The sequence below is a fragment of the Physella acuta genome, unplaced genomic scaffold (assembly GCF_028476545.2).
Source record: "Physella acuta isolate Inbredline_101_S28 unplaced genomic scaffold, ASM2847654v3 ptg000112l, whole genome shotgun sequence".
Taxonomy (NCBI): domain Eukaryota; kingdom Metazoa; phylum Mollusca; class Gastropoda; family Physidae; genus Physella; species Physella acuta.
Window position 1 is genome coordinate 7435 of NW_026731632.1, and position 14739 is coordinate 22173.

Here is a 14739-nt window from a genome sequence, read left to right on the forward strand (position 1 = left end):
TATTTATATAATCCGAGGGTTTATATAATCCGAGGACACCGGTGTATCTGAACACTCTAACATTACAATTACAGCGCATTGGCCCTAGTCTAACACCCGTTACTAGGTAAGTTTAGCGCATGCCTATTGACCAATTTGACAATTTTTTTTTAACTAAAAACACAATTTTATTAAGAAGTTAAGAAAAGCAGGGTTAGATTACGTGTAAAGAATAAGACCTAGATCTACATACAACTAGTAGAATCTGTATACATACAAAAATACAAATCACATGCTATGTTTTCAAATGTAAAAATATTTTTTTTTTAAATAAGGGACAGGCTTCATTTACTAGTTGATTTATGTTTGGCCTTTATTATACGAAATTCTGGTAAATACTCAAGGGAAATAACGCTCTCCTAAAAAAGTGTAAACACGTAGATCTAGATAGATCTATAAAACGACTACTATGTTTACTATTTGTATTGTATAGAATAGATCAACTATAGATCTATAAATCTACTTCAAGTAAAGTCAGTTAAAAGCTCAGTAAGAATCCTGATGTTTACTACTTTAGCCTTATTTTTTATTAAATACTATTTAAATTACATAAGGCTTACAAATAGGCCTGCATAACTTTGGTAAAATCTTAGTTTAGCGTCGTAAATTCGGCCAAAACTAGTAATGTAGGAGAGAGTGAATTAATGAATATGTCGTTAAATATGAGTATATTTTCGTATATTTTGATAAAATATTATAAATAATTAAATAATAAATCACTATTAATGGTTAAATCAATTTAAATATCCTGAAATTAATTTTTATCAACCCTGTTCGAGATAGTAAATTAAAATTTGCTATTAAAAACAGCAGCCATCTTAAGAAAAAGTAATTTAGAGTAGCTTCCCTTTCATTTCTATTCGTATGAAAATGTACTTAAATATGATTGTCTTGTTGTATAGTCCGTATTACAAAGCATTTTTTTTTTAAATTCTGCTCTTTAAAAACTGAATTTCCTAACAAACAACTTTATTAATTCTATAAGCATTGTGAGATGCAACCTGTATCCATGTATTAAATCACGTTTTTTTAAACTAATGTTTATTAGATCTTTCTTACTATTACTAAATCTATAGGCCTATAGTTTGAGTTTTTTCTTATTGTTTGAATGTTCACTATTTTCATTTCAGGTTTTTCTTTTCAATCGTAACTTATGACATTTTTTTTACTTCTCTTTACCTTAATTATTAACTTACAATTTATAAAAAAAAATTGTTGACCTCTTGAATCAAGAACTTAGATTCTAGATCTAAATCTAGATCTAGATCTAGATCTAGTTTAGACTTAGAGTTTTTGTTTATTATACAAACAATATTAAATTAAATTTATTAATTATTATTATTAAAATTATTATAATTATATTATGTCGAATCTAGACATCTTGAATCTAGATCTAATAATATTATTAATAATCACTATATACTATAGGCTATACTATATACTATATTCTATATACTATATACTACTAAAAGTCAAGTTTGTTTACATGTTTGAATATTTATTTTTTTGTTTGTTTGTTTGTTTGTTTGCCTGATTGACTATCTCGCATGGTTGCACTCATCGTGGAAAGCTGTAAAATAGTATGTAGGTAGAGAAAAATTTTTGTTTTAAGACAGACTGTTAATCACACATTTATTTAAAGACGTTAATTAATTTATTGATTTATTCATACGCAGAGTAACCCATTTTTTTTTAAAAGTTTAGAACGACCACTACACTCGGCGGGACCGTGACGTCACAGTTTTTTGTTTACTCTTTAGTACAATAAAATGGCGCAGTCTATCGAAGAAAATTGTGTTCCCATTCAAAAGTTTAACGCGTTCTAAATCTAATTTTCTGTCGGTCATAACTTTAACAATACGTCCGTTTGCTGTATTTATTACGTTCCAACACTTAAATCAATTTTAAACTGTCTTTTTTCATTTAGTTTTACAATAAATTTCTCTAGATCTAAAGATCAGCTGTCGAAGGAAAGTTATGAATCTAGCCTAGATCTAGATCTAGCCTAGATCTAGGTCACTAGACTCAATGTAAATTCTAGATCTAGACTTAATGTAAATTCTACATCTAGAATCTATTTCAGGCCTTAATACATCTAGAATCTATTTCAGGCCTTAATTATTTTATATAAATCTTTGTTTGGCTAATTTAAGATAAAATTTAATTTGAAAGTTACTAGATTCTACTACTAGACTTATATCTAGATCTAGATCTATGCGCGGAGACTCAAAAGTATAGTATAAAAATTTATTTGTGACGTCACGAGTAAATAGCTAAGTTTGTAGCATAGTCCGCTCTCATGCGGGTGGTACAGGTTCTAGACCAATATGTCAATGATATTTTTTTCAATTTTTTTTTTTTTAGATGTGAATGATAAAGTTGCCTATCTGAACTTGGCAGGATACAGGGCAGGTGAAGTAGAGTTCATCTGTTTCTTTGTCCTAAGCATATGAAAGGATAGTGTGGTCAGAGACATGCTCGGCTGGAATCGTTTTTTAAACGATAAAAACATGTTGTCTGAGACTTGGCGGGACACTGGGCAGGTGAAGTAGAGTTGAGTAGGTCACATGTGACGTCAGTATATGAAGGGATAGTCCGAAATCGGTGTTTTCGGTGTTTTTAAAAGATAAGAAACATATTTTTGAATGTGGGGTCTGTTTTTGTGACGATAAGTGACACTGCAGTAGCGTAGCGAGGAGGGGGGGGGGCGGGCGGGGGGCGGGGGGGACATATGTTGGGGCGCCAAAATGGTTTGGAAAAATAAATTGAAAGGTTGAGGGGGGTTCAAATCGAAAGTTTGAGTGGCGGGTGGGGGTGCACATCAAAAGTTTGAGGGGGGGGGTTGAAAATCGAAATCTTGGGGGGGGGGGGGTTAAAATCGAAAAGTTTGTCCCCGGGCGCCGGGAAGGGGCTCGCTATGCCTCTGAGTGACAGACGTGATGTTTTTTGATGGATGACCCCCGAAACCCACAGTTATCCAACGGATGACGGGTATTCTAGTAATATCTAGTTCCCTAGGCTGAAAATCTTAAAAACTTTTTTATAAAAGTAGGCCTGATAATGTACAGTTAATCTATCGTTTTAGGTACGTAAAATCGCTCGCGACTAGTAATGTGAAAAACAGGTGACTCTTTAAATTTTAATAATTATTTAACATTTTGAGGAGGATTTATGTTTTGAAAAATACAAACTGGGGAAAAATGTTCCCTTGTTTCATTTATGTACCTGTTTTTAAACAATTGAATTAAAACTTTTCAGTAATAAATGAAGACTAGCGATGTTTCCAACAGATGCAACCATGCTCATCTACTATAGCAGCCATCTTGTTTATTTATATTTTACTGTAAACTTATAGCGCAAGATTCAGGGGAAGCCACTCTAACTTTCAGATGGCCGCGTTTATTATATAGCAAATCTTGCTAGCAAACACTGCTTTTTAAATTTAATTTCTGGCCTATATTGATATATTTAGCCATTGATTTTGATTAATTATTCAGTTATCTTAATAAATTTGACACAAATATATCACAATATACTTTTATTAAAGCCTTAAAAATGAGGCAACATTTTTGCACATCACTAGCCCTGGCCGGTTTTATGCCCCTAAAACAATAGATTACCCAATGTTTAGTTATAAGTTTTGTAGCAGCAATAATTAGCACATACACTTAAATAATTATATATACATATAAATACAAAATAATTAGCAAAAATGTATTTAAATTTAAAATGCAACTAAAATCAATCTATGCACATTTTTAAACATTAGGCCCCTATGTATTAAAAATAATATGGCGCCAAAAAAAAATATGGTTTACATTTTTTCCGGTTGTTTCCGTAACGGCTCGGCAGACTACGCCATGGTTTTACTGTTTTTAACTACTGTACTATTCCAGAATAATAACCAACGTTATATTGTGAGATTACCCAGATTAGTATAGAATATTATAGATATAGTGGGACGGAGTGGTCTAGCGGTAGAGAGCTGGACTGTTAACCCGTAAGTCTCGTGTTCGAATTGGGTTCAAGTCAGTAGACCGTCCCTGAGTCCACCCAACTCTGATGGGTACCTAACACTTAGTTAAGGAAAGTAAAGAGGGCTGGGCATAGTGCTGACCACGCTATCTCTTCATATGCATAGGTCACAGAAACAAAAGAACTCTACTTCACTTGCTCTATAGACCGTCATGTTTGAAAAGGGAACCCTACTATTATAGATATAATAATAATTGAGAGCTAGAAGGGGTGAAGTAGGTATGGCTGTGCAATGAGCCATATTTATTAGTTAACTCTTCTGCACAATACGAGTGTTGGCCAAATCTAGAATACTAGTAATCCACAGTACTTAAAACTATTGATTACAGAAGCTTTATAACAAAACTGCTTTTTCTTTTTAAATAACCCTCTAAACAAATGCATATCAAATTTAAGCACCTATAGACTATAGTGTCTGTAGTCTATACTTAAAGTCAAATATTGGCCTTAGGGGTCATCCATAAATGACGTCACACTTGTAGGGGGGAGGGGGGGTCCGTAATTTTGTGACGATGTGTGATGAGGGGGAGGGGGGGGGGTTCAGATGTTGCGACGTCACATTTTTGCATTATAAAAAAGCAATGTTAGAAAACGAATTTTGGACGTTATTTTGCGTTTTAGATAACTGTTTTAATAAATTGTAATAGTTTAGACAAGATTTTGGAAAAATATCGATGTTTTAATAAAAATTCAACTGCAATTTTGAGGGGGGGTTGTAGGTTGAGGTGTGACGTCATTTTAGGGGGGGGGTCTGACTTTTTGTGACGACGTGTGACGGAGGGGTGGGGGGGAGGTAAAAATCGTCAAAAAAAGCGTGACGTCATTTATGGATGACCCCTTATCCCATTTTAATACATTTTATTAACTATACACATTTTTTTTGTACCTTGCAGGCAACGATGAATTTAATAGTTTTAATTCTGACACTACTCCTGCATTTAACGCTAAGTGGCCCCATTCCAAAGCTTGAAAGGACAGATATAGAAGTAAAAAATCAAGATCACAGAATCGACAACCTGGAAATTCACCATGATCAAGATGTTGACCAAAAAGTGTTGGCCATGGATTCATTACCTGACCAAAGTAAATTGCCTTTACATTCATTTAGGTTTAGAGTTATTATTAATATTTCAGGAAAATAAATTTGGAATGGTAAATAATTATTTTTGTAATATTAATGATCAAAAGTAAGGGCTGAAATTATTTGTATTTTTTGTACGTTTTCAATTTGATTGCTTAAATACATTTTTTAGCCTTTTATTTCTTAAAGATATATGCAGGTACTTTATACATCTATGAATGGACAGATCATATTATAAAATTATAAACCAAAGTTAATTACTAGCACTCCATTTGTACACTGCTTGAAGGCCCTCATTCATTTTTGGTCACAACTGTCTATGTATGTTTTAGTCAGTACATTTAGCCCTAGAGACAGATAGATGAGATAGAGTTCAATTATTTTTAAGGCATTTTGATGAAAGGTGTAGCTTGGTCAATATGCAGCCTGCATTGCTTTTGAAGATTTGTATTGGGTAAGCCTGCCAGTAGCGTAGCGCGGGGGGGGGGGGGGACATATGTCCCCGGGCGCCAACTTTAGGGGGCGCCAAAATGGGTTGGAAAAAAAAATTTAAAGGTTTAGGGGGGTGCAAATTGAAAGTTTAAGGGGGGGGGGGTGCAAATTGAAATCTTGATGGGGGGGGTGCAAATTGTAACGTTTGTCCCCGGGTGCCGGGAAGGGTCGCTACACCTCTGAAGCCTGCCTATGGAACTTCTAAAACTTGCACAGGCTCAAGCCAATGACAAGGTTCTAACAGAGAATAGATCTTAAGTGCTTTCTCACATTGTTTGCTTTGAATTCCATCCAGACAACACAATGCTATTGTCAGTATTTGGTACTGGGTAGAAGCAAACCTGGGATGGCATTGTCGATAAGTAGAACGTGCGGCTGCCAACCAAAAAGTCGTGTGTTTAAGAATAGGTTCAAATACGTAAAACTGAGCCCACCCAGCTCTGATGGGGACCTGAGACACACTAGGGAAAGTTAAGGCGGCTGGGCATAGTAGTGACCACACTATTCCCTCAAAATCCTGAGCTCACAGAAACAGGTGAACTCTACTTCACTTGCCCCATGGTCCAAAAGGGAACTTTTCTAGAAGCAAGCCTGAACATTGTAAAGGTTGAATCTCTTTGTCTTCCCCAGCAAGCATGGCTGAAAAAAGCCTGATTCATCAAGAAGTTCATCAACAGCAGCAAGAAAAACCAGTGCTGAAAGTTCCTAATCCAGTTGTTAATGAAGCAGAAACAATAGACCTTAATCTGGAAATGGCCAGAAAAATTGAGGTCATTATTCTGTTCATACTTCTATATGCATCAGTTTTATTAATATTAACTAGTTGATTTTGTGAATAGCCCATATGTCTTATATAAAAATTTTGATCTTAGATCTCAGTTAATTTTTAAAATGACACTTTTAAATGCAGTGAAATCAACTTGGAAAAATGCAAATGAAAAAGTTTTTTAATGTCATCTATACACTGTAGCTTCCCATAAAAAACGTAACTGATATTTTTATACTAGTTGATAATTCAACTTAACTGATATTTTTATAGTAGTTGATTATTAAATTGATATAATCTATGTACATAGGCTTCTTATAGAAAAACTACTGATATTTTTATACTAGTTGATTATTAAATTGATATAATCTATTTACAGAAGCTTCATATAGAAAAACTACTGATATTTTTATACTAGTTGATTATTAAATTGATATAATCTATATACAGAAGCTACCTATAGAAAAACTACTGATATTTTTATACTAGTTGATTATTAAATTGATATGATCTAGAAAAACTTATACCTTAACTGATATTTTTATACTAGTTGATAATTAAATTGACATAATCTATGTACAGAAGCTTCCTATAGAAAAACCTAAGTGATATTTTTATACTAGTTGATAATTAAATTGATATAATCTATGTACAGAAGCTACCTATGGAAAAACTACTGATATTTTTATACTAGTTGATAATTAAATTGATATAATCTATGTACAGAAGCTACCTATGGAAAAACTTATACCAGTGGACCACCTGGATGTAGTGAAGATGGAACAAGATGGACATGTCAACAAAGATTACCACAAAGAAATGTTTCTGGGCGGACTGCATGATGAGTTCAGGACGGAAGCTGTGGATCATGCCCAGGACAAGCTGCAAGAAATTGTTTTCTTGTGAGAAATTGTTTCCTTGTGAGAAATTGTTTCCTTGCAAGAAATTGTTTCCTTGTGAGAAATTGTTTCCTTGTGAGAAATTGTTTCCTTGTGAGAAATTGTTTCCTTGTGAGAAATTGTTTCCTTGTGAGAAATTGTTTCCTTGTGAGAAATTGTTTCCTTGTGAGAAATTGTTTCCTTGTGAGAAATTGTTTCCTTGTGAGAAATTACTTACTTAATCGCCTTTACTCGTAGTGAAGCATAGGGCCTCAACCAGAACCTTCCATTTCATCTGGTTCCCGGCTGTTGGTTTAACAGCCTAGCAAGACGTTCCTGCTGTCTTCAGCTCTTTAAGAAGATTCTGCCTTGAGGTCTGTATTGGGCGCCCACACTTTTGCCGTCCCTGGGGGTTCCAATCAGGCTTCTGGCATGTCACATTTTAGTGAGCCTTATAAAGAGTCTGCCCACCAAGCACCACTTCCTCCTTCTTTGCTATTTTGTTTTGATTGTTTTAATGACTGAACACTGCTGTAAACATTATTTTATCATCATGATCATCTTTTCCTGTTTGTGCCCAAGACACATAGGGTAGATGAACAGTAGAGTTTATCTGTTTCAATGACCATGGCATACATGGGGATAGAGTGGTCAGCACTCTGCCCAGGTGCTTTAATTTTCCTGGATGTACTCAAGGACTTCTTACTAACTCGAGCCCGGTATCTGAACTAGAGACTTTCTGGGTAGCAGTCTTGAGCTCTACCATCTGACCATACTTTCCCTTTATTATTAAACATTATTTTATAAACTATAAATAAAACAAGGATATTATTTCATTAACTATCTGTCTCTCAATGACACCAATTTTAACTATCACCCACAAAGGTTAAGTTTTTTTTTAACTGTCATATTTGCTGTACCTATAATATGAATCTTATCTCTAACATAAAAGGCACTTGCTTGCTTGTTTCTTGTATTTGTTTTAGTTTAGCTGCCCTCTGGTCAAGTATTGCCTTCATTTGTCCTACCCAAAGAGGATGAAATTATTATCTTTATTTTTTAAATTTTAAGCTATACATTTAAAAAAAATAATTAAATATATTAAATAGTATTGATCCTAATGACGTGCAATGGTCATTAAAGTTGAAGATGTTTTTCTACAGGGCTGACACAGATGGTGATGGTAGTTTGTCTAAGCTCGAGATGGAAACATGGATTCTCAAAAAAATGGCGGAGCATTTTGATGCTGCTACAAAAGAAAATGACCAGATTTTTGAACACCTTGACCCTGATGGTAGGTAGTTTATTTTTCATCATCAATATCTGTCTTTACCATTTTGTGCTGTAATTTTTAAGAGCATTGAAGGTTTCCTTATGTTAGAATCTTTTTAAGGAATATAAATCTTTAAAAAAAAGACAAGCTTAAAGTGCTTGTATATATTAGTTTGGTGTATTTTTGAAATTACTTTTGCATAAGTGACATTAATATTTATGACGACCCACTTTTTAGGTGATGGGTTCATCAAATGGAAAGAATATTATGTCCATTTCCTCCTTTCAAGAGGTTTTGATGTTGAAAGTGCTTTGAACCATGTTGTTGATTACGATGATTCTGTTAAACTGGACCAAGATGGTAGGTTTGCCTTAAGCTCTTCAGTTGGCTGATGTTTATTAATTTCTATTTTAAAATTACTAATGTGTTCAACTTTAATAAACTTTTAATAATGAGTTTTTAGGGTATTTTTAATTGATGTAATGATATAGATAATATACTTTATTGAAACGACTCCAATTTAACTTCTAGATATGGAAAAAGAGTATGAATTTCTTAGTTGTTGGTACCTCAGAGAATATAATAAAAATGTTTTATTAAACGTAAAGCTTTAGAAAGTTAGGTAATTTAACCCAAGAAGTAAAATAATTGGGCTGTTATTGACAATAATGATAAGTTGAAATGCATGTTTTAGCTAGATGTTACTTTTTATGACAATTACTTATCTATTCTGCATGACTTTTATTCAAAATGTATTTAGTGATTTTAAAGAATTTATGTTAAGCGATTGTGCTTAATACTTAAATTAATACATAAAAATGCATGTGATATTTTATCCACATACATTTAATGAATTCACAATCAAGGTTCTGTTTTATTTCCATGGGACAATAAAAAAAATTGCCACTTTTATCTAAACATTGCTCATTACTTAATTATTTTTAACATTGAACACTTGATTATGTACAAAATAGCAACAAATAACACACAATTGAATTTTAAGTAACATCAAATATTTTTAATAATCTCAGAAAAAAATCTTAAAATATTAAGAGAAACACTTGAAATCAAACTTAAAATATCTTACATCATCTTGCTTTGACCATTGAAAATTAAAATTCCTCTACGCTAAATGTGCTGTTGCAGATAAGGATGCATTGATTTCCTACAAGTTTAAATGGACTGACGCAGACCATAATATAACAGACAACAAACTCAGCAAGTATGAGTTCATGGTGTTTAGACACCCAGAACACAGCATGCAATCCTTGGACACCATGGTGAATAACGTCATGCGCGGAGTGGGTAAGTTACAGGAATTGGTACACTGAGTGGGTAAGTTACAGGAATTGGTACACTGAGTGGGTAAGTTACAGGAGTTGGTACACTAAGTGGGTAAGTTACAGGAATTGGTACACTGAGTGGGTAAGTTACAGGAATTGGTACACTGAGTGGGTAAGTTACAGGAATTGGTACACTGAGTGGGTAAGTTACAGGAATTGGTACACTGGAAGCTTAAAAACGTCATGCGAGGAGTGGGTAAGTTACAGGAATTGGTACACAGGAAGCTAAAAACATTTATATTTTTCCCCCATTTAAATAGTAAGGTGCATTTTTTTGCTTCTTTCTCCTCTGCATGAGATAGTTTAAGCTAGACATTATTTCTTCTCTAAGTGGATAGTATTAGTCTAAGTAGTTGGCTTTTAATTTCCATACTGTTTATGTGATAAATAAATAACGAAATGTATAAAAGGGGGGAATAATTTCAGACACAGAATTACAGAGTGGTTTTAAAAAAGAGGATTTTTTAAAACTGGTTGAGATGTTAGGGAGTGAAAAATTTAACTTTATTGGTCTTCACCTAAAATTGCCTTCTTTTTGTGTCTCAATTGTTTTATCTATATATATAATTCTCTATGTGGGGACCATGCGGGACACCACCACCACCACGTAAGCGCACCTAGCCTCCGCCTCCCTTCCTCTCCAGGCATATCGCTACATCCCCACCCCCACCAGTCTGGTGAGCTGTGGTTCACGCCAATGTTTACAATCGTAGAGTGATGTCTATAAGAGGCAGATAATTTAGTTTTTAAACCATTTAAAACTTTGGGGAGGTAACTAAGAGGAGGCTGCTTTCATTGGGCAGGGTAGGCGTGGGGGGAAGGGAGAGTGGGGGGTTATCATTCTTCACGAGCTACTGATAGTGTTTTAAAGTAAATATTTCCAGTCGCAGCATTGGTGGTGTCAAATTCACAAATTATGGATTATTGAAAAGTAAAAAATAAAACAACTAAATAGCGGCCTATTCTACGCCGCGGGTCGGCTCGTTTTAATAATTGTATTACCCATATTTTGTATTAAAAGTTTTTATTCATACAGATGGTACTAAGTTTTTCTGTAAATATTTCAGATGCTAATAAAGATGGTGTAATTTCTGAGGAGGAATTTGCGGCACTCCCCCCAGGTGAGGTGGAAGGAAAAGAGTTTGAAGAGATGGATAGAAGATGGCAGGAAGAAAGAAGAGTTGAATTCAGGGAGATAATGGATAAAAACAATGATGGCAAGGTGGATTTGTTGGAACTGAAGGTTTGTAACCCTTGTTATAACATGTTTTTGGTGTAGAAAATTGTCTCCCTTGTGTATAGATCTAATTTAATTATATAACTAATTAAACAGTGATAAGTTTCATAATTGTCCATGGATATGCTTTAGCTTACACAATCTATTGTGCAAACACTACAGAATCATCAAATGATTATTGGACCTATCATTTTTTATTGAATGCTCAATAAATGACATCACACTCATAAGGGGGGGGGGGGGGGGTAAATTGTTGCTATTAAAAGGATCTTGTAAAATTTCTTTGTGATACAAATTAATCACTATATTGATCTTTATTTTAGAAAGAAATCAGTTTCAAAAAATAAAAATTGCAGTTTACAGTGGGTTGTAAGGCTGAAGTGTGACGGGTCGGAGTTTTTGTGATATGGTTAAAATACTTTGTTAAAATAGTGTGTCGTCATTTATGGACAACTTACTTACTTACTTACTCCAAGTTACTTACCATGAGTAATGTAGTTAATGTTTATATTACAGAATTACCTTGACCCCACTAATCCAGTCCAGGCTAAGCTGGAGGCTGACTCTCTAATGTCCCTGATGGATGAAGATAAAAACAACCTTCTCTCTATGGATGAAATCATCAAACATTCCGATCTATTTATTGCTAGTAAGCTCATCAATTTTGCTGCTAATGTACATGATGAATTTTAATGAAGATTTTTTTTTTGTTGACATTTTTTAGCAATATCAGAAAGGAAGTAATATTTTTCTGTATCTTTTATGTTATTGAAATCCAGTTTGTGGTGGTTATTGCCCTTTCTGTTATTTGGTATTGCTTGTATAACTATTTCAGGATTTTTTCTGTCAACTTAAAAAGCTTTTTATGTTATTTAAAAAATTTAGCTTTATTGAAAAACTTTCGTAAGATGAGCCCAGTCGGTAGTTTTGTTTATACTTAGGTGAAATATGTTGTGCAAGTTTTTCAAAATGTGTAATCAAAAAAAATGTGAATGCTTGAGTTTGTTGTTTTATTTTTTATTTAAATTGCTCTACAGCTGATGGGCACGAGGTGTTTTCTCTTTCAATAATTGTTATTCATTTTTCATATATATCTTTTTCTTTAAGCCCAGATAACAATTGTATAACGCTTATAAAATGGGACGGAGTGGTCTAGCGGTAGAGAGCTGGGCTGCTAACCCGTAAGTCTCGAGTTCGAATCCGGGTTCAAGCCAGTAGACCGTCCCTGAGTCCACCCAACTCTGATGGGTACCTAACTCACGTTAGGGAGAGTAAAGGCGGCTGGGCATAGTGCTGACCACACTATCTCTTCATATGCCGAGGTCACAGAAACAAGTGAACTCTACTTCACGTGCCCCATAGACCGTCAGGTTTGAAAGGGAAACTTTACTTATAAAAGTGCAATTTATCGCACAAGATTTTATTCTTAACTCAGTTTCATTTCTGAAACTATTTCTTCCTAAAAAACTTGTGGTACAATACATTGATGGTTTATATTCTATATTGACTCTTTCTAATCTATTTCCCCTATATTTTTAATTTACCTTATCTCCACAACTATTTTGTTCTCCTGTGACTCACAAAAACAAGAGTCAAGTGCTTGTGTTCTCTTCTTGTTGTATTGTAACTTTACCTTATTTTATACATGTGCTGGTATTGCACTAATTATTTTAATAATAGTCTATAAAAAGTATGGTAATCTCCCAGTATAGCTTCAGAAATTATCCGGTAATGATTGTTGAGTTTTGTAAACATTAGTTACTGTAAGCCATGGTTTATTTGTTTGTTGAAATATAGTCTCGTTTTAAATTAATTTTAAGTTTCAACAACATAAAGAAGCAAAAATAATTACAAAATTTAAAAAGTAAAAGAAAAACTAGAAGAATGTTTAGTAAAAGTAGAAGCAATAATTAGCAAAAACATTTTAAAATAATTAGCATTACAAAATGATTAGCAACACAGTATTCAACATGTAATTAAATTCAATCTAGATCTATTCAAATTTTTAAACATTCTGCACTTTAAAATAAAATATGGTTTATAGTAGTTCCAGTGGATTCCGGAACGGAATGACAGATGACACTGTTTTACTTTTTTTTTTACTGCTATGCCATTCGCAGAATAGTAACTGACGCCATACTGTGTGATTACCAAAAGTACGACAAATGATTGTAGTAACAGAACAATTTCTCCTGCAATAACTTTTATTTTCCTATCTAAATTCTGTTGAGCAGTTGTTACTATATATAGTTCATTATTACTTTCTACTTCAGTTGTTTTTGTTATCTCTCTTATTGTAAGCTACTTATATCAATTTTTTTTGTACATGTTTTAAACTAATTCATTAAATGTTGAAAACATACTTAATTTTCAAATAATTCAGTAGTTTTATTATATTAGTGTGCAGGTAAATAGATTAGTACATGACCAAGACTTTTATTAATATAATCTACCTTGCCATGATGAATTGAATTTATTGAATAATTGGTTGACAATTATTATTAATTAAAAATATACTGAATCTTTTATAACCGATAGTCAACATTATTAAGTCACAATTGTTTATGAATATGTGACATGGCTAACAAATCATGCAGCTCTTCTTTTCAAATACCTGGTAATCAATTACAAATTATGTTGGCTATTGTATTTAAGAGGAATAGCTACATAGCTGAACAATTAAAAAATTGTACATTTTAGTATTCTAATTTTACTTTATTTTGCTGTGTTAACTATTTCTCCAAATCCTTGCTGATGAAATGTGCAATTGTATAGCTTATGTATTATTATTTTTGCTTTACAGTTTTTTTTTTATTATTCACCTTCTGTTAGAAAAATTAAAATACTGTTCAAACTGTTATCTTTTATTTTTAAAACATTTGATACATTTACTTTTTAAAATATTTATACTTTGTTAATTTAATCATTATTTATGAATTTATTTATTGATAGAAACTACTTTATTTTTAAGATAAACATATCTAAATCATTGTATTAAAATATAATTAAATGGGTTTTTTTAAATTAACTCTGCTTTCAATAGAGCTGGTTAGTAGGTCACCAACCAGTTCTATGGCTCATGCAGGTTTTATTGAGCCGTAGAACTGGTTAGTGACCTAATTACCAGCCCTATTCCAAAACAGTTTAACATTGAAATGTGCAGCATTTGCAGAAATACTGTAACAATTTTTTTTTTATAATGGGAAAATATAAACAAAGTTTTATAAAGAATAATAATAATATGTTAAACAGAACTTGATCTTTGAGCGTTATTTTAACACTGCAAGTGCCTCTATTAGATAGCTGTTGAATAACTTACTGTTTTAAACTCTTATAATATTACTGGTATGAAAAGATCACCATTAAAAGGCTCACTTCTACAAGTTATTTAAAGCTACTGCATATTGTATGAATGTAGTTAACTATTAATTGGTTACCTTGATATTCAGATTTGAAGCATATGTTTCAATCATTGAAAATATATTACCTTATACTATAACAGTTCACTGTATTGTTAGACATATTTAGAATTCTAAAATAAATTAAAAGAATATATTTTATTTTCTGTGTTTGTTTTATTTCCTTTATAAATAAA

General features: G+C 32.9%; 1 protein-coding gene across 1 annotated transcript; it reads left to right on the plus strand.

Annotated features, from left to right (window-relative positions):
- The first annotated feature begins 423 nt into the window (after window positions 1–423).
- On the plus strand, window positions 424–14704 carry LOC131934577 (45 kDa calcium-binding protein). The gene is made up of 9 exons (XM_059290636.1): window positions 424–528; window positions 4968–5157; window positions 6278–6417; window positions 7140–7315; window positions 8455–8585; window positions 8802–8924; window positions 9711–9869; window positions 10975–11150; window positions 11661–14704. Exons 2-9 carry the CDS (start codon window positions 4974–4976, stop codon window positions 11835–11837), a joined length of 1266 nt encoding a protein of 421 aa, XP_059146619.1. The 5' UTR covers window positions 424–528; window positions 4968–4973; the 3' UTR covers window positions 11838–14704.
- The last annotated feature ends 35 nt before the right edge of the window (window positions 14705–14739 follow it).

Coding starts and splice junctions, on each gene's coding strand:
- LOC131934577 (XM_059290636.1), top strand. CDS start 4,974: ATGAATTTAATAGTTTTAATTCTGACACTACTCCTGCATTTAACGCTA. Junction 9,870..10,974: donor TAACGTCATGCGCGGAGTGG/GTAAGTTACAGG, acceptor TAAATATTTCAG/ATGCTAATAAAGATGGTGTA. Junction 11,151..11,660: donor TGGATTTGTTGGAACTGAAG/GTTTGTAACCCT, acceptor TTTATATTACAG/AATTACCTTGACCCCACTAA.